At 45.6% G+C, this 17,531-nt stretch overlaps 1 protein-coding gene across 1 annotated transcript in view; it reads left to right on the top strand.

Annotated features, from left to right (window-relative positions):
* Positions 1 to 584: 584 nt before the first annotated feature.
* Positions 585 to 17,531, top strand: part of PIK3CD (phosphatidylinositol-4,5-bisphosphate 3-kinase, catalytic subunit delta) — a 20,016-nt gene continuing 3,069 nt past the window's right edge. The window contains exons 1-20 of the mRNA XM_010282631.1: positions 585 to 662; positions 1,033 to 1,196; positions 2,696 to 2,924; positions 3,338 to 3,567; positions 4,416 to 4,595; positions 5,242 to 5,391; positions 5,703 to 5,792; positions 7,016 to 7,237; positions 10,326 to 10,422; positions 10,811 to 10,941; positions 11,873 to 11,932; positions 12,128 to 12,295; positions 13,114 to 13,235; positions 13,394 to 13,537; positions 14,215 to 14,314; positions 15,182 to 15,360; positions 15,564 to 15,673; positions 16,276 to 16,354; positions 16,603 to 16,770; positions 17,514 to 17,531. The exon at positions 17,514 to 17,531 is cut by the window's right edge and continues 118 nt beyond it. Of these exons, the coding sequence (XP_010280933.1) occupies positions 1,056 to 1,196; positions 2,696 to 2,924; positions 3,338 to 3,567; positions 4,416 to 4,595; positions 5,242 to 5,391; positions 5,703 to 5,792; positions 7,016 to 7,237; positions 10,326 to 10,422; positions 10,811 to 10,941; positions 11,873 to 11,932; positions 12,128 to 12,295; positions 13,114 to 13,235; positions 13,394 to 13,537; positions 14,215 to 14,314; positions 15,182 to 15,360; positions 15,564 to 15,673; positions 16,276 to 16,354; positions 16,603 to 16,770; positions 17,514 to 17,531 (2,618 nt within the window). The 5' untranslated portion in view covers positions 585 to 662; positions 1,033 to 1,055. The remainder of the gene's footprint in view (positions 663 to 1,032; positions 1,197 to 2,695; positions 2,925 to 3,337; positions 3,568 to 4,415; positions 4,596 to 5,241; positions 5,392 to 5,702; positions 5,793 to 7,015; positions 7,238 to 10,325; positions 10,423 to 10,810; positions 10,942 to 11,872; positions 11,933 to 12,127; positions 12,296 to 13,113; positions 13,236 to 13,393; positions 13,538 to 14,214; positions 14,315 to 15,181; positions 15,361 to 15,563; positions 15,674 to 16,275; positions 16,355 to 16,602; positions 16,771 to 17,513) is intronic.

Raw genomic sequence — 17,531 nt, 5'->3', positions numbered from 1 at the left:
GGTAAGTGAGAGGGAATTAGGTGAGCTGCTTTCTCTGCTGAGGTGGTTGAAGGGAGTTAGAGCCACTTATCTGTCTCTTGCTAGGAGATAATGGTGCCAGCTCAAGCTTTTCCTGCACATGGGGACACCACACTGCGCTGCCTGTCATCTGTGGAGTTTTATATTGCTGCAGTATTTTGCTTGTGGGCAAATGGATGGAGCATGAGGGTTTCTCTGGTAAAGAAACTGTCTGTAAGAAAGACTTACTGTCTGTAAGAAAAATTGTATGATGGGCTTCTGCTGAATGCCTTTTGGTTTAGCTGTTCATGTGTGCGCTTATCCTGTATTTGAAAACAACAGTTTGTACCTGAGACCATTCAGATTCTTTTTCTCTTATTTGTGTTCTTTCGATGTGCTGAGAATAAATTGTAGAGCCCTGCTAAGTGAAAGGATGAAGATGGAATTAGCAAACCTATTTTGATTGCCCCAGCCTTAGTTTTAATTTTTCCTGAACTTGCAGAGAGGGGGGATATACAGTGGAGTATTATTTGTGTGTATAAAAATGCATGCATACTCAGAACCAGCAACACTTCTTTCTCCCTCTTGCAGACTGGAACTGAGCTCTGGAAAAACAAAGTGGAGCTTGGAGCATGTGGCCTGAGGATTGCCTTACAAAGCCAGGGGTAGGGACTCATTGTTTCTTTTGGCTGCTTGGTTGTAGATGAGCTATTGGGACAAGCACCTTTGTTCTCAAGTGAAGATAATTCTTTAATTTCTGTGTCAAATACAGATGTAGATGTTGATCCCAGTCTAGAAGCGATTAAGAAAGGCTTGCATTGAAATAGAAGCAAATTCTATAGCAAGAATGCCTCTATGGCTTAAAGGCACTGGACTGGAAATTTTACTAAGGTGCATATTTTCCTGAGCTATGAGGATATGCTAACCTTCCTTACTTTGGGTCCATTTGCACATGAACTTTCTGCAGAGCTCAGCACAGATCTGAGGGGATATTATGTAGTCAACAGCGACAGACTTTCTTCCCTTTTCTTGCAGGTGGTAGCTAAGAAGTGATCAGGATGCCCCCAGGCATTTACTGCCCTATGGAATTCTGGTCCAAGGGGGAAAATCAAAACATCCAGGTGGACTTTCTGCTGCCCACAGGCATATACCTAAACCTCTCTGTGTCCTGCAATGCCAGCTTGGGCACCATCAAACAGGTAACAACCTTGTTCTGCAGTCTTATCTGCAATTCCTGGAACAAGGAATCTGTTCTTGGGGAGCACCGGGGGAAATGTGTTGGGTCTTAACTAAGTGCAAGTTTGGTTTCTTCTGCGTTGCTCTGAGGCAGCTCCCTGTGGCTCAGTATGAGACCCCCTCCTTTGTGACAACCTCTGCAATTCACTAAACCTGCGTTGAGCCACTGAGACTACCAGCAACAGGGTGCTGGTGGCAGTAGTGTTGGGCTCAAATCTGTGGGTACTTTTCCAAACCTGGGATGAGAATTAGAGTAACTGTGGAGTGAGGGCAGATTTGTGCTGGCCATGCAGGGCTTATGGAATGTGTGTTCAATTACTGCTTACCTGACCCAACCAGTCCCCACACTGGATTTTTCATTATGAAAGCTCTTGTATGCACATGCAAGTAAGAGAAGTCACCCCCAAATAGTCAAATACAAATGCTCAGCTGACTCAAAGTATTCAGGATGCCAGCCCAGCCTTCTCTTGTCTCACAGAAATTGAATACTGAAAATTTGGAACAGTAATGATAGAGAAGATTTTTCTTAGTGCTTCATTTGAGGAATAAAATGCTGTAGTGAAACCACGTGTAAATGACATGTAGCTGCTTCCTGGTTTCCCTGCGCCATAAATGGGGTTAGAGGAGAGTGAAGGAAAACAGTGGATAAAGTTTTCTTTGCAGCAGCAGTCTGGCCTAGATGAGTCCCAGGTGACAAGGGACAGAAGCGCAGTGCCAGTTTATTCCAAGTTTTCTCATGCTGCAATTTTCAGGTAAAAAAACCCCAACAAACCCAAAACCAACCAAAAACCCCGCAAGTAGAGCTGATTGGTTCCAGCTATTAAGTTACAGGTCTGTATTTTACAGACAGTAGCCATGCTGGGTCGGACCAGAGGCCCATCTACTCCAAAGTTTTGTCTCCTATGGTAGCTGCTTCGGATCAGAGTGAAGAAATAGAATCTGAACAGTCACGTGGAAGTGCCATCCACTGGGAGCAAAGGATCTTTGGGAATGGGATAGTGTTGAGAAAACTTCAGAAAAGTTCTTGACGCTAGTCACAGATTTCATGTTATTGGGGGCCAGTTACTTAACCCAGTTTTGCTTCCAGTGGGAGTAATCTATTTTCACAAGGCCAGCAGTCAGCAGGTACTTACTGTGAGGTATTCAGGTGGGGGTTACTTAAGTACTCAGGTTGAGGGATTTACTTTGCCTGAAACAAATGGCAAGAATGAAAAAAGGAAGTCAGTTAAAGGCACTTGCAAATAAATCTACTCAGTAGTTATCAGCATGAGTTGGAGCCACCAGATTTGACTGAAAAGCAGCCTGTGATTGCAGGTCCAGGAACGTTGTGAGAAGGCTTTGCTGTGCATTCCCTTCGCTAAATGGTGTATCTCAGGAGAGTGAGGCTGTGGGGTGACAGTAAGATGAGGACAAGGTTCTGGCAGTGCAGCGGTAGTTTCACCCTGCTCTTGGTCCGGCCCAGGTGGTGTGGAAGCATGCCCAGTACGAGCCGCTGTACCATATGCTCAGTGATCCCGAGGCCTATGTCTTCACATGCATCAACCAGACAGCAGAACAGCAAGAGTTGGAGGACGAGCAGCGGCGACTTTGTGACATCCAGCCCTTCCTACCAGTACTGCGGCTCGTGGCTCGAGAAGGTGACAGAGTCAAGAAGGTTATTAACTCCCAGATCAGCCTGCTCATTGGAAAAGGTCAGTTCCACCATCACTGGTCTTGCCGGGAGTGTGGCAAAGGTGTTGGCTGTAGGTGAAACGTGCTTCTGTCCTAGACAGCCTTGCTACGTATGGAGTAGTGATAGAGCCCTGCTTATGCAGGGGATAGAATTAGCAGGTTTGGTCTTTGGTGGGTCTGGTAAGGGAACAGTGTGTGTGCAGACCCAACAAGGGTGATCTTTACTGCTGTCAGAGGGCTACAGTAATTGAGTCGGTGCAATTGTATGTAGTAAATAAGCGATTATTAGTAGTTTGGCTGACTCTTCTCCTTTTAGCCAAATATTAAGCATGTGTTTTGGAAGACTGTTTCACAGACACTTGATTATCAAAGGCTGATTTCCTCCATTGGGTGCAGATGCTTATTTTTCCTTTCTCTCTTACTCTCCACTTAGGTTTGCATGAGTTTGACTCTGTGCAGGATCCAGAGGTGAATGATTTCCGTACCAAAATGTGCCAGTTCTGTGAGGAGAGAGCAGCAAAGCGGCAGCAGCTCAGCTGGGCAGCTTGGATGGAGTACAACTTTCCCTTGCAGCTGGAGCCCGTGACCAAAGGCCTTGGGACTGGTCCTCTACATAACCCCGCCAAGAACATTTTTGTCAATGTCAAGTTTCAGTCTGGCGGGGTAAAGCACAAACTTTTTTGTGACAATGTTTAATTGGTTTGTGCTTTCCCTTTGGGAACCTTTGGGCATTTGGAGACAGAATGTGTGCGTGGATGGTGTTTCCATGTGTTCAGTGTTCATTCTTCATTCTCCAGATTCCTTTGTGAAGATGGTTGGGAGGGAGACTGAGCCTCCAACCAAGGGAACCATTCTCCTTCCTGAACATGCGTTTGGTGTACTGGTTAGCTCATAGCTGAGGTTGCTGCATGCATGTGTGGTGGTGGAAAGCTTTTTGGTTTGGGGTAGGAGAGGAGCACAGAATCCAATGCAATCCTTTCCTTCTGAAGCACAAGAGTCTACTCAGCTCATGCTCAGCATACACTGCTTGCAGGTGTCGGTCTGTGTTGCCCATGGGCCCCTCTTCTTGCCCGCTACCCTTGGTTAATGTGATCTTTGCACGTTGTGCCTGGGCAGGAAGCAGGAGCCACCCCCATGGGAGAGGGCCCTTCCAAAGCAGCGTGTTTGAGCATGGTGACCCTAGCCACCCTCTGCCTTGCTGGTGGAATAACAGCGGGAAGATTTTTAATGACTAGCAACCACATGAGCTGGTGATTCTGCTTAAAATGGACTTGAAGTTCCTGATTTCCAGCCTTGCACTTATGTGGCTGAAACGTGCTTCTGCCCAGTTTGGCAAACATCCCTACTTATTTGCTAATGTGTGCGTGTGGGTAATTCTGCCTTCCTATCCTTCTCTCTGTCATCAGCAACAGAAATGTTGTTACCTATCCACTCAGCTGCTGCTGCTCCTTGTGCTGATTTCAGCCCTTTGCTGGTATTTGACACTGTATGCTGTGTTGTTGGGATTGCAGGAGAGCTTCACTTTCCAGATCTCCCCAAAGGAGTTCCCCATCACATTAATGAGCTATGCTATCAAGAAGCAGGCTACTGTCTTCCGCCATGAGACAGTGGAGAACCCAGAGGACTACACCTTGCAGGTGAATGGGAAATGTGAATACCTCTATGGAAATTACCCTCTGTACCAGTTCCAGGTGAGCCTTTTGTCTTGCTTTATCAATCAGTTTGTTCCCCTTTGGCATCCTCTTGCTGGGAGGGTGGATTGAGATGTGTTATCCTCCATCAAGGAGGCAATACTGTTTCGAGGAATGCAACACATCAATGGCAAGACCTGGATGCTATTTTAGGTCAAGGGATACTTCTAGCAACCTATCAGATCCTTATGGTTTGGCTTAGTGAGCTAAGCCTGTCCCTGGTACCAAGTGCTGTGTAAATGCATTTATGGGTTATGGTTCTGGAAATATCTGTTTGCTTGCATGGTGGGCTGGGGGTTCTCTTCTTGAAAGTTGGGCAAGTAATCCTGTATCCTGTGTTCCCCAGCAGGGCAAACTGCTGTTGGGAGTGCTGAATCCTTCTCGGTGTTTTCCCTTAATGCAGCCATTTGAGTCAATTGATGAAATGCCAGCTATAAAAGGCACTTCATATTCTCAGTCCTGGCAACATCAGTCCAGTGAGATGCAGGTTTATAAAGCAAGAGAGAGAAAGTAAAACTGAATTTCGGTTGTTGCTGTGTCCTTTCCTTACTCCTTCCACCTGTTTCTGCTTCAGACAGTTCAGAAGTCAGTTTGCTTGACTGCCTGGCTGTGTTTCATCCATGCTGACTCCGTCCTCTCTTTGCAGTATATTCGCAGTTGCCTGCACCGAGGCCTAACGCCCCACCTGACCATGGTACACTGCTCCACTATCATTGCTATGAGAGATGAGCAAACCAACTGTATTGCCAGCCCCCCCAAGATGGCTGCCAAGCCTCCCCCGCTCCCTAAGAAAAAGGTAAAAGAGCATGGTGACCCAGCAGGGTCACCTTCCACTTATCTATTGATGGAGATGCTGATCTTGTCTGGGAACAGCAACTGGTTCTCCCTGCCTCGCTCAGGACAAGTTCCTAGATAGGGTCTAGTAGCTGGGAATTTCCAGTCAGCCTTCCAGCTCCCTCCACAACTTCCCTGGCTGTCACGGGCTTCATGCTGCCCACCTGCAATGCAGTGTGCTTTTCTGTTGGAGCAAAAAGCATGTGATGAGAGGTGAGACTTGAGAAGTCTTTGTTGCGTTTATTTCTGATCAGAATCCTTTTCTCTTTCTAGCCAAACTATGGTTCTCTCTGGTCCTTAGAGCAGTCTTTCTACATTGAGCTGGTGCAAGGCAGCAAGGTCAATGCAGACGAGAGAATGAAGGTAGGTACTGACTCAGTTTGAGGTTTTGGTTTTGTGTTTTGGCTTTCCCAGTTGCATCTGTCTTGTCTGTATGACGAGGAAAGCAGGGCTGACAGGTTGATCTCACATGATCCTCCATTATGCTTCATTCAGCCTTTGGGCAGTTTCTAAACTGCAGCACAACAGGAAGCAGAAAGGAACTTGCTAGCCAGCAGCCCAGCAACGGAGCAATGCATGCTTAGAAACCCTCACCTGCAAAAGTTTCTGAGTAGCAAAGAGAGCTGCTGCTCTGTGGTGATATTGCTTGAGGGTGTGGAGAGGCAGAGAAGTCTGCAACAAGCAGAGGAGGGAAAATTCATCTCTGAGAGAATGATGGGAGAGGTGGTGACTGGTAAAGTTAAGACAGAAAGCATGATGCAGCAAAGCCCCGGGATTTGCAAGGTGTTTGCCATAAAGGGGGAGCAGGCAAATGAGGAGAAGGGGAATGGCTGCCCTTTGGGAAAGGAAGGAAACAGGGCAAGGATGTATCACATATACTGGTGTTCTGCAGGGCGAGGCTGTATGAAGAAATAGGCAATGCAATAGCTATTTCTTCTGCCCTAGTGCCCCATCATTTACTTCTCCTGGGGAGGGCTCCTGTGATTCAGACTAGCCAGCAATAAGAGGTAAAGTTGGGGATGAGCTTGGCCTCTCAGCTGTACAGTGATCTGGCAGCCTGCAAGAGCAGTGCAGATTTGCAGGCAAACGTGCACCCACCGACAGCTTGCCATCGGCACTGCACTGCAGGCCTGTTTTGGGACTCGGCTGTTTGCACGTGCCCTTCTCCTGTGATGTTAATTTGCCTCCTTTTTGGCATAAGCACTTGCCCAGCTCTTGGTGTCTGTCCTGCTTTTTCAGCGTGACAGGTTCCTGAGCTTTTGCAGCATCTTGGTGGGCAAGGTTTGGTGAATATTTATATTGCCTGGCTTCAGGATGAAACGTGTAATACTCTTACCAATAGATTACCCAAGCATTTTGCAATGATTAAGCAGCTCTTGCAAGTCTGCATGAAGTAAAAAGATACCAATGCCCTACTGAAGTTGAGTAAAGAGGAAGATTAAGGAACTTAATGTCTTGCTTGAATCGGGAAAGAGACAGGAGTAGGGCATCCTGTTCAGGGGAGTGGATGCCCTGTCCCATTCCTCTTCTAATGATATGTCTTCAGCAAACAGGTCAAGTCCCTGTGGATTCATGGTATCCCTCAGCTGGTGGTGCAAGCAGGTCTCTTTCATGGCAATGAGATGCTGTGCAAGACAGTGTCAAGCTCTGAAGTGAATGTATGCTCAGAGCCAGTGTGGAAGCAGAGGCTGGATTTTGATATTAACATCTGCGATCTTCCCCGTATGGCACGGCTATGCTTTGCTCTCTATGCTGTCATTGAGAAGGCAAAGAAGGCACGTTCCACCAAGAAGAAGTCCAAGAAAGCTGTAAGTACAGCCAGTGTGGGACTGAGCCAGGCTTGCCTGTGCTGGTGGGCACAGGACACCATTCTGAACCAAATGCCCTTTGCTTTCAGAAGACTCCATTAATAAAAGAGCTTACAGAATGATGGCCAGTAGCTTCTTCACCAGGAAACTGAGGAGTGGCTGCCTGTAGGAAGGGTTGTTTAAATGTAATTTATTGTCCAGAAAGACCATTAAGAAACATACCCAGCACCTGAATGTACATCAAGAGGAATCATTTGTGTTAGTGTCTCTGTTTTGCTGTTCCACAACTTCCTTGTTTTGTAATTGAGGTTAAACCATCTTCTGTTTTGCATTTTCTTTCTAGTAAGGTCTTTCATGCAAATCCCCCATGGAGCAAATTAACAGCTAAGACAGGGGAGGAAAATGAGGAATGTAAACACTGGTTACAGCAAAGCTTTAGGTGAGGTAAAATGAAGGTGGAAAATCTTCAAGGTTACTGTTCAGGTGCTGCAAACCGAGGATAGAAAGTGTTAAAACACTTTGGAACCTCTTGTTTTGAGCTTCTGAATCAGAGATGTAGTCATGTTTCTCACTTTCCTCACCTCTATTCCAAAACTTCTAGGCCATTAATAACTCAGTAACTAAACATAATTGAATTGCCACTTTCCTGGTGTTGTAACTTAATCATGATGCCTCTAGCTCTTTGCATGTGAAGAGTTTTCTTTATGAGCAACAAATGCATTTGTTCCTCTGCAAATTATTGTTTCTGCAGCCACAAAAACAGTTACCATGCTTTAAGAGTCATGCCATCTTTACATAGAGTGCGGAGAAAGGAGGGACTGATAAATGCGGTCACAGAAGGTTTTAGTCTCAGTTCTGCTAGCTCCTTTTCACTGCTGGGAGGTTCACTGAGCTTTGTTGTGCTGACAGCAATAGGATTCTGAGGGTTACAGTGCATTAATATCTGGGGAGCAACAAGCAACCCATGAGTACTGCTTGTGTGGACCAGTTTCTGGGCTGGAGACTTCAGCCTGCAAACATTTTGAGGCCAGGACCGGGATCAACCTTTTTATTGTTGTTTTTTTCCCTTAAGAATATCAGAACTCCAAGCTCCTGCTGGAGGCTTTTGTTGCACAGAATATCTGATTCATCCACTGGCTGCATTTTTGTGGTCACACTGGAACAATTTTCAGCTTTGAAGCAGTCTGAAGGAGAGCTTACTATTCTGACTGACAAAACAAAACCAGCCTGGTTAGCTGAGTTGTTAAGAGGATCTTGATTGTGTGTGCTCTGGTACTGGGGAAAGGTGGATGCATTCTGGTGAACTCTTAATATAAAATCACAATACTTGTTGGAGCTGAGCTCTGCAGAAATGGATTTTTTTACATGCTGTCGGCTGCAGCTCTGAGTGAGGTGCCTATATCTCATTTAAAATAATTGCTAAGAGGAGCTTACAGTCAGAGTGCACCCTGATTTTTGTTTTTGATTAATAATCTTTTTGCTTCCTTGGCTTACAGTACTCAGGTTAATTGCATACATGTTGTTTGTGTATGCAGACTGTGCAGAGCAGATAGGTGGGTCTAAGTCATTTACTACCACAAAAGCAGGCATGTTTGCAGACTGAGCGGCATGAGTCAGAGGGTGAATGTCACCCAGAGGGTTGACTTTCAGTGTTTCTCTAAGTCATGCAGGAGATATTTCTGTCCTTACAGTGCTGAATCGTTGCTTTGCTGGACCTTATCCACCAAAAATCTTGCCTTGCGTTTTGGCAGGCTCTGTGCTGTGGTTTGATGTCATTTACTCTGTTAGAAAAGGTTATTGCTGGTGGTGGTGTTTTGTTTGGCTTTTCCATATGATCTAGAAGCTGATGTCTCAAATGGGATTTTACTGAAGATACTTAGTCTAATCAAATCAACTCAAAGGCTTGTGAGAGGTCACTTGGTAGTGATTAATTTTGTCACATGAGGAGAAAATGCTGACTTTGCTACCTCCACCAAGTCCTTTGGTGTACCTTTGGGGTAAGCCTGACACATTCTCTAGAATGTTTCAGTGGAACAGGAAGAAGTCTCGCTGTGGTACCCTTCAACTATTACACGGTTTGTGGGTGCGTGTCTCTAGAATTTTGCCTTGCAACCTCTTTGCAAGTCAGTTTCTTAAGCGTACGCTTAAGCCTTGGTGTTTTCTGAGCAGCTGAGTGAAATGCCGGTGTTGCTGAAACTGTTACATGAAGTAAACCATTCCATTTGGGGAACCTGACTGCAGGAAATCTTGGGTCACTTGTGGAATACATCTGCTCTGGCGGTGGGGAACTGTATTAGAGCAGGATGACAGGTTCTCTTTCTTGGCTATGTCCCAGTCACTTTCCTTGCTGGAGTCTCCCACCTCCAAAATGAGACTGGGTTGGGCTTGTGGGTTTTATTTTGAGGAGTGATGGGGGATTGGCAGCATAAAGTTTGATTTCTATAGATAGTGTTTGTTATTGTACAAAGGAGCCAAGCCTTTCCTTCCTCTTATCAAATATATCTAGCATTCTTTGCCTAGTTTTCTGAAGTCGTGATAAATCTCTGTTCACTGTTTCAAAATTAAGGTTCTTCTCCCTCCCCTCAAACTGTGAAATATATGAAGTATATATGTCATAGCTCCTTCAAATATCATTGAGTGTAGAGTTGCAAGGCCTTACTGGAGACTTAGAGATTGTTCAGCTATGCAAAATATTGGGTGGTGAAGTTTTAGACATATTTGGGGGAGTGTTTGGTGCCATTTAGCACTGCACAAAAGACCCTAGGTTTTGGCAAATCTCTGAAGTTGATGCCATCTTGTGCTCTGATTTTAGGAGAACTTAAAAGGTAAGCAGACAGGCACGGCTACCTGGGGTGGTATATTCCTTACAATATGAGTGCCTACATACTCTTGAATGGGAAAGTTACCTGCATTCTGTGTAGCAATTTGCAGACTGGGAAAAGACCAAGATTATATAATTTCTTATTCCTGTCTATTGTGAGGACTTTGCTTTGCATGGGGATATCTCACTTTCTTGTTAGTTCTTCTCTCCCTTCATCCAGCTTGTGCAGTTACAGCACTCAAATGAGCTGCTTGCTTTGCTTTGCAGGACTGCCCAATTGCCTGGGTGAATGTCATGCTCTTTGACTACAAGGACCAGCTGAAAACAGGGGAGTGCTGCTTGCATATGTGGTCCTCCTTTCCAGGTATGTCAGGAGATAGAGCTACTGTATTGTTTTGCATCTTTAGTCTCCACCCCAAAGATAGGAAACACCCTGCATTCTGTGTTGCTGTCTGGTAGTTGTAGGATGGGCCATAATATTTCAGACTAGCAGACCCGGTACGATTACAGCTCTGTATTGTGATGGCATCTAGAGCCTTGCCAAGATAAAGGCCTTATACGTATGACATAAGAGGTTGCTGCTGTCCTAAAGATGGCGTGTATACTTTGCTTGTGAGAGGTCAGGAAAATGAAGTGAGCTGCTCAGGGCTGGGCAATGTCCAGCGACAGAGCTGGGAGCAGTCTGTGCTCTGCTTTCTGGACCAAAGCTTCAGAAGAGTTGGGTTCACAGCTTTACGTACTTTGCTTTTCAGATGAGAAAGGGGAACTTCTGAACCCCATGGGCACGGTACAATGCAACCCCAACACAGAAAGTGCAGCAGCCTTGGTCATCTGCTTCCCCAGCGTTGCATCACATCCTGTGTACTACCCGCCATTTGAGCAGGTAGGGGACGTGGACGCTTTTTTTGGGAGGCACAGAAATTCCCTAGCTTTGCTGGTGCCGGAGCATACAGTGTCACTGTCTCTTGGACAGCTGTCGACAGGGTCTGGGTACAAGCAAGCTTGACGAATAGGTATTGTTAATTGAAAATTTGACTTTTTCTCTTAACTAATGGCCATCTGAGTGAATACTTTTCCAAGCTGTGAATTACTGAGGTAAAGCTGCTCTCATAGATGAGTGTTGGTTTAAAAATGGGTTAAACTGAGCTGCCTTTAAACTGCAGGTAGCATTATTAGGCTTCATAGGAAAAAGAATAAAAGGGGAAATGAGTGAAAGTAGACAGCTCCCTTCCCTTTCAGCACAGAATGATAACATGCCATCTTACATGGGGATTTTCCGTCTGTTGCTGCAACTGGCCAGACACTTAAAGCAGAAGAAACGTGCCTGTTAGAGGAAAGAAAGGAGACCTGCTCTGCCAGGGACGTATATGCATTGCTCCTTCATGGTGCATGTTCTGGCTCAGAAGCTTTAACGGATTGTGCCGGTGTGCAAAGTGGCTTGGGCAGCACTGTCTGCTTGGCAAACGCACACCAGTTCTGAGAATCTGGAATGGCTCATGTTAGCGTGGAGCTCGGTGACCCAGAGCCCTGTTCACGAACTACATGGGTGTGCAGATGTGCCCTTTTGGGGGAAAGGTCTCTTCCCTTCATTCTTGTTACTACCAGGGAAGGGGTTCTATGGGCAGTTAGGTTACACCTCTGAGCAGAGAGGTCCTGAGCACATTACCTACGCTTGGGCTGTGAGAGGTGCGATTCCCTTCTCCAGAGGTGGCAAGTGACTGATGTCTAATGCAGCATAAATGCCTGAAGTGATGGTGAGCTAGAAGTAGAGAGGAAACGAGGAGCTTTTCTCAGACTCTTTATTTGTGTCCCAGCTGCTGGAGTTGGGGAGGAATGGAGAACAATCCCGTGCTGCACCAGAAGATCCTGAGGAGGTGAGTCTTCTGGCATCAGTTTTTAAGCTATGTGCTGGCTACGTGCAAGCCTGGTTTCATAGATCAAGTTATACGTTTCCACATTACCCTCAGCCAGCTTTTTTCACCAAACTGGGTCATGCCCCAGTCCTACAGGGTCTCTCTGAGTTGAGACTGAGCCCTGTTTATGCTCTTTCCTGTGATTCCTATGAGCAGAAGCTGCAACTGAAGGAGATACTGGAGCGAAGGAGCCACACTGAACTATATGAGCATGAGAAAGACCTGGTGTGGAAGATGAGATATGATGTCCGTGACCAGTACCCACAAGCTCTAGCAAAGTTGCTTATCATCACCAAATGGAACAAGCATGAAGATGTTGCCCAGGTGAGGATGCTGGGGTTGGCAGCCAGGGCTCCCTTTTTGATCCATCTTTCAGTGTCTTCATTCCTGTATTGTGTTTGGGAGGCCAACTTAGCGGGGGATGTTTTGCAGTGTCTCTGTGCAGACAGGTTTGGCATCACTTGGACTGAGGAAGATTTCTGTTCTCAGTCACTGTGAATGTATGCTGAGCGGTACCGAGCTGAGGTTTGGCTCTTCCGGGCTCTGTTTGGCTCTGTGCACTGCCCCAGACTCATTACTGACAACGAAGTCTTGCTTATTCCCCCTAGAAACTGTAGGTAAGGAAAAAAAAAATTTAATTCATGGCAGAAGTAGGATCTGGATTGGATGTTCTTAACTGATAGTGAGAGACCAGTACACGCTTCCTCAGAGGTGAATCTCTTCCACTGAGAATGTCAGACAGCAGTTAGGGATGGCCTCTCTGCTGCACATCCCTCCTTCCGTCAAGAGCTTTGACAGGACCTTCTACAGGTCCCTTTCTAGTCTACATTACTATGCCATAGAAGAGTGCTTTTCTCAAAGAGCTTATTCCACTAACTATTGTACAGCAAATGTAACTCTTGCTGTGGACTTGGATGACTCTTCCCATCAGCCTTGCTAGAAAGTTTAGACTGATGGTTTTTGACCTGGTGCCTGCAAACTTGCTCTGAGGCCTCTATAAATAGTGATTGAGATAGAGGGTTTACCCCCCACAAGGGAGCTGCCCTTCCATCAGTAGAATTTTAGATTTTTATCCATTGTCATAAAAACCTTGTTATTTTTTTTGCTATTTCCCCCCCCCCCCCCCCCTCCACTCCTTACAGATGATTTCCCTGCTTCAGACCTGGCCAGAGTTGCCTGTCCTGAATGCCTTGGAGCTGCTGGATTTTAGCTTTCCGGACCGCTATGTTGGTTCCTTTGCTATCAACTCATTAAAGAAGCTGACGTAAGTGTTCACCACGAGGGATATGTGGAGCCTCTTTCTATTTACGTTTAGGGCTGCTGAGGGGGACTGTGAACAAGGCTGACAGTCTTGTCTTTACAGTTTTTGCAAATATGCTTGTTGCAGTAAAGATAAGGTTGTCTTTTACTTTCTGTCCGCAGAGATCATGAATTGTTCCAATACCTGCTACAGCTTGTCCAGGTGCTTAAATATGAATCCTACTTAGACTGTGAATTAACCAAGTTCCTGCTGGACAGGGCATTATCCAACCGCAAGATCGGCCACTTCCTCTTCTGGCATCTGAGGTAAAGAGCAAATGTTTTAGGCTTTTTCTCAGTAATCAACTGGAACCAGCATTTACTGGTTTTGTCATTGCTCTGTGAAGCGAGACGGCAAGCATGTCTATGTATAGGTGCCAGGGTATTTATTTAAAGGCTAGTGACTGTCCTTTAGGTAGTGTCTTTCATCAAAGCATTGATGGGATTTCCTTGCTGTGATTACCAAAACCCAGGAACTGCTGCTTTTTACTTGGGACACTGGATAAGGATTATTCCAGGAGGACACAAAAATCTCTGTTATTTTTTTCTTTTATTGTGGTGGTGGTGTTTGGATTAGGTCCTGTTTTCAGAATTTATATGTATGCATGTGCTGTGAGTTGAAGTTTACTTTGGACTTCTGTGGCCACCTGCCAGTGCTGAGCCATAGGCTCTGAACTGTCCTTGCTCCTTAAGTAATGTTCTCTAAGGAGTGGTGAGCAAGTTAGTCATCGAGAAAGGTGTCTCATCCCTTCAAGCAACGTTTTTTCTACATCGCCTTCTCGGGTGGGTTAATTTTTGTTCCCTCCCCAGTACCTAGAAGGAGTCTAAACAGCAGCTAATATTCTGCACCCTCCTCTCCCCGCCTCCTTGTGCTGGCATGAATGGGAGAATTAGTCACTCACTGCAGTGAGTCAGAATTGCTTTCACCTCCCTTCTTCCCCTAGGTCAGAAATGCACGTTCCTGCCGTTGCCCTGAGGTTTGGCCTGATCCTGGAGGCATACTGCAGAGGTAGCACCCACCATATGAAAGTTTTGATGAAACAGGTAAAAATTGCTTTTAGCCATGACTTCCCTCTGGCTTGGGGCAGGTTCTCAGCTGTTAGCTTTTCCAACTTACTGTTATCAGTAATGCAAAAAGAGCCTTTTGATTGCTATAGTGGTTTTGGCATATCCTAATAAGAGCCTGGAGTTCCCCATCACATGTGACTTTGCTCATCTCTTACTCACCCGCACACATCCCAAACTACACCACGTGTGTAGAGTGGTTTGAAATGTTCAAAGACCACTGCTGTTACTAGATGAGTTGAATGAGTTACCACTTAGTAGGAGCCAATCACAACTGGCTGGCTGATTCCAGACAAGGGCACTGTTCCTTCACTTGCTGTGTGGAGGTAATCCTGCTCTTTGCTCACTCTCTGAAACTTCTCTAATATCTAGCAAGGATCACTGTACCTAATTCAGAAGTGAGAGACTCATGTATACGTAAAGTTGTGTCTAAGATGTGCCCACAAACCAGTGCTGCTTTTGTTTTTGAGACTTGAGTGGCACTTTTGTGTAACCAGAACTCCCCAAAAGCATTGAAGGGCAGGGGCTATAGGTCTCATCCTCACTTTTCTAGCCAGTGCACCTTGCTTCTTCCTTTGGTGCTTGATAATGTGCATTATTCCTGGTGCAATCGTTACCTTGCAGTGTATTTGTGCCCAGCAGAGAATATCCATAACTGATTATGGATCTCCCTCAAGCAGATACTACTAAGTTTTGTTTTGTTGCAATGTGTGAAATTGCCACAGGTTGAAGAAAAGATGAGAGATACAACCAAGGTTTACATTTCACAGTAGATTTTAATAGCTTTTAAACTTCCTCCAGGCATTTCCTGTTTGTTAATCCTGTTCCATCCCTCCCTTTTTTCAGGGAGAAGCGCTCAACAAGATGAAAGCTCTGAATGACTTTGTTAAAGTGAGTTCTCAGAAGGCCACCAAGCCGCAAACCAAGGAGATGATGCATGTGTGCATGAAGCAGGAAACTTACCTTGAAGCACTTTCCCACCTCCAGTCCCCCTTGAACCCCAACATTATCCTCAGTGAAGTGTGGTAAGGAAGATAGCCGCATCTCTTAATTTGTGCCGCAGGCTTTGCTCAGCTGTAGAGCCAGGCTTGTGGTTACCCCCAGGTCCTCTTTTCTCCTGGAAGTCACCAGTCCATTAGCATTTGTAGATGCTGTTGAATTTGCAGCTTAGATGGCTGCTTTTTTTAATAGCTGGAAACTCTGATGGTAATATTTTTGTTTCCTCTAGTGTGGATCAGTGCACCTTCATGGACTCCAAAATGAAACCTTTATGGATTGTGTTTAATAATGAAGAGACAGGTGGAGGTGGAGTGGGTATTATTTTTAAGAATGGAGATGGTAAGTCTTTAAAGGACTTATGCCTGTGAAAACAGGCATAATAGTCTCAAATGTTTATTGTGGTGAGTGGACCTAAATATAGATGTTGTGTAAATAAGGACCATCACTGTGTTTGATTTTTTTGACAGTAAATAAACTCTCCTCTATATTTCACTTGCTGCCCTCTTCGTTAAGATTTTAGCACAGTAGTAACTGGATATGCTTGCACACATGTGAGGTCTGAAAGAGCTAAAGCAGTCCAAGCTTTGTAAGGTTGGAGAGCTGCTACTCACTGTTGTGTTCAGACAGGTGTTTTCTAAAGTGTTACACTGACTACTGCGGGAAGAGCTGTGGCAAAGTGAAGTAGCGTATACCTCCGCATTAGCATAATCCTGTCTGAGTTAAGGTATCTACTAGTATGGTGGCTTCACACTATTACTGCACTAGTAAACACGGCTCTGTGCTGATGTCCTTTACTAGCCAGACCTAGCAAGTGACGAACATGGCAAAGGCCACTCTAGCCGCCTGCTTGAGGGTCAGAACGAGTGCCACGTGGAAGAGCACAAGAGGAGGGGAGAAGGGGAGGTGCTTATGACCCTTGTTTCCTTTGTAATGCTGCATAGATCTTCGTCAGGACATGCTGACTCTGCAGATGATCCAGTTGATGGACATCCTGTGGAAGCAGGAGGGCCTGGACCTGAGGTGAGTCATGTGCACATAGCTGTCCTACTGCAATAATTTGTCATGTGTCATGAGGCCATTTTGCCTGCCTGCACGCTTATTTTGTCCCTGTCAGGTCTGTCTAGTACTCTTTGAGCAGCTAGTCAGCTTTTGTGGTACTGAGGAGCAGAAATGCAGAGTAGATATGGCAGACAAGAAGGGAAAGCTTAAGTCAACAGCACCCAATTCTGGGCAAGATTTCAGTGGAAGGGTTTCTTTCATCTCTGCAGGATGACCCCTTATGGCTGCCTCTCCACAGGAGACAAGACTGGACTGATAGAAGTAGTCATGCATTCAGACACCATTGCAAACATCCAGCTGAACAAGAGCAACATGGTGGCCACTGCAGCCTTCAACAAGGATGCGCTGCTGAACTGGCTAAAATCCAAGAACCCGGGGTAAATGTGCTTTACTGCTTCCTTCCAGCGGGAGCCATTTCTTCTGCTTTACTCAATTTTTTCCATTAAGTTATGTATAGTTCCAAGCTGTCCCACACTATCTATGGCTGCTTCACTGCCTGGCACACCAGAAGGCATCATGTGGATCTGTACCCATCTTGAGCAGAAATGGAGGCTATCTGGGTTACTGTTTGCGAGGTTTTTTGATCTTTGATAGCTTAAGGTAGCACTGTCCACCAGCTGGATCCAAACCTTGATCTTCCCATTGGTCCTGTTACTTTCTGCAGAGCTAGTCAGTCGCCGTGGTGGCAGCTGGAGAAGGGGCAGGAGTAATGCCAGAACCTGGAGGTGAAAAAAGCAAGCAGCACAAAAGCTGTGTAGCTTGGGGTTTTACTAGATACAGAAACGGGCACCAACAGGAATCATTCTAGGAGCCTACTTCATCTTTTGGATCTATGGAGATCCAGAAATAAGTTAATTTATGTGAGACTAAACCATTTTCATTGTGGCTATAGACACAACCTCAGCCACACCTCTCCAATTAGAGAGTTGTTATTGCAGCTAGTTTTTGTAAAGCATGGATGGGAGTACTGTCTCCGGAGAACACTACAGAAGTTCAAACACATGATTCCCTGACCTTGTCCTGGGGGAAGGGGGGAAGCTATAAAAACAACTTTTCCCAAGGGTGAAGTATTGGTATTCAATGCAAAATTCTCTTTCAATCTTTTTCTTACCCTCTCTAGCGACGCATTAGAACAAGC

Source organism: Phaethon lepturus, unplaced genomic scaffold, assembly GCF_000687285.1.
Source record: "Phaethon lepturus isolate BGI_N335 unplaced genomic scaffold, ASM68728v1 scaffold50012, whole genome shotgun sequence".
Classification (NCBI taxonomy): Eukaryota; Metazoa; Chordata; class Aves; order Phaethontiformes; family Phaethontidae; genus Phaethon; species Phaethon lepturus.
This window is presented reverse-complemented; position numbering and strand designations above follow the sequence as displayed.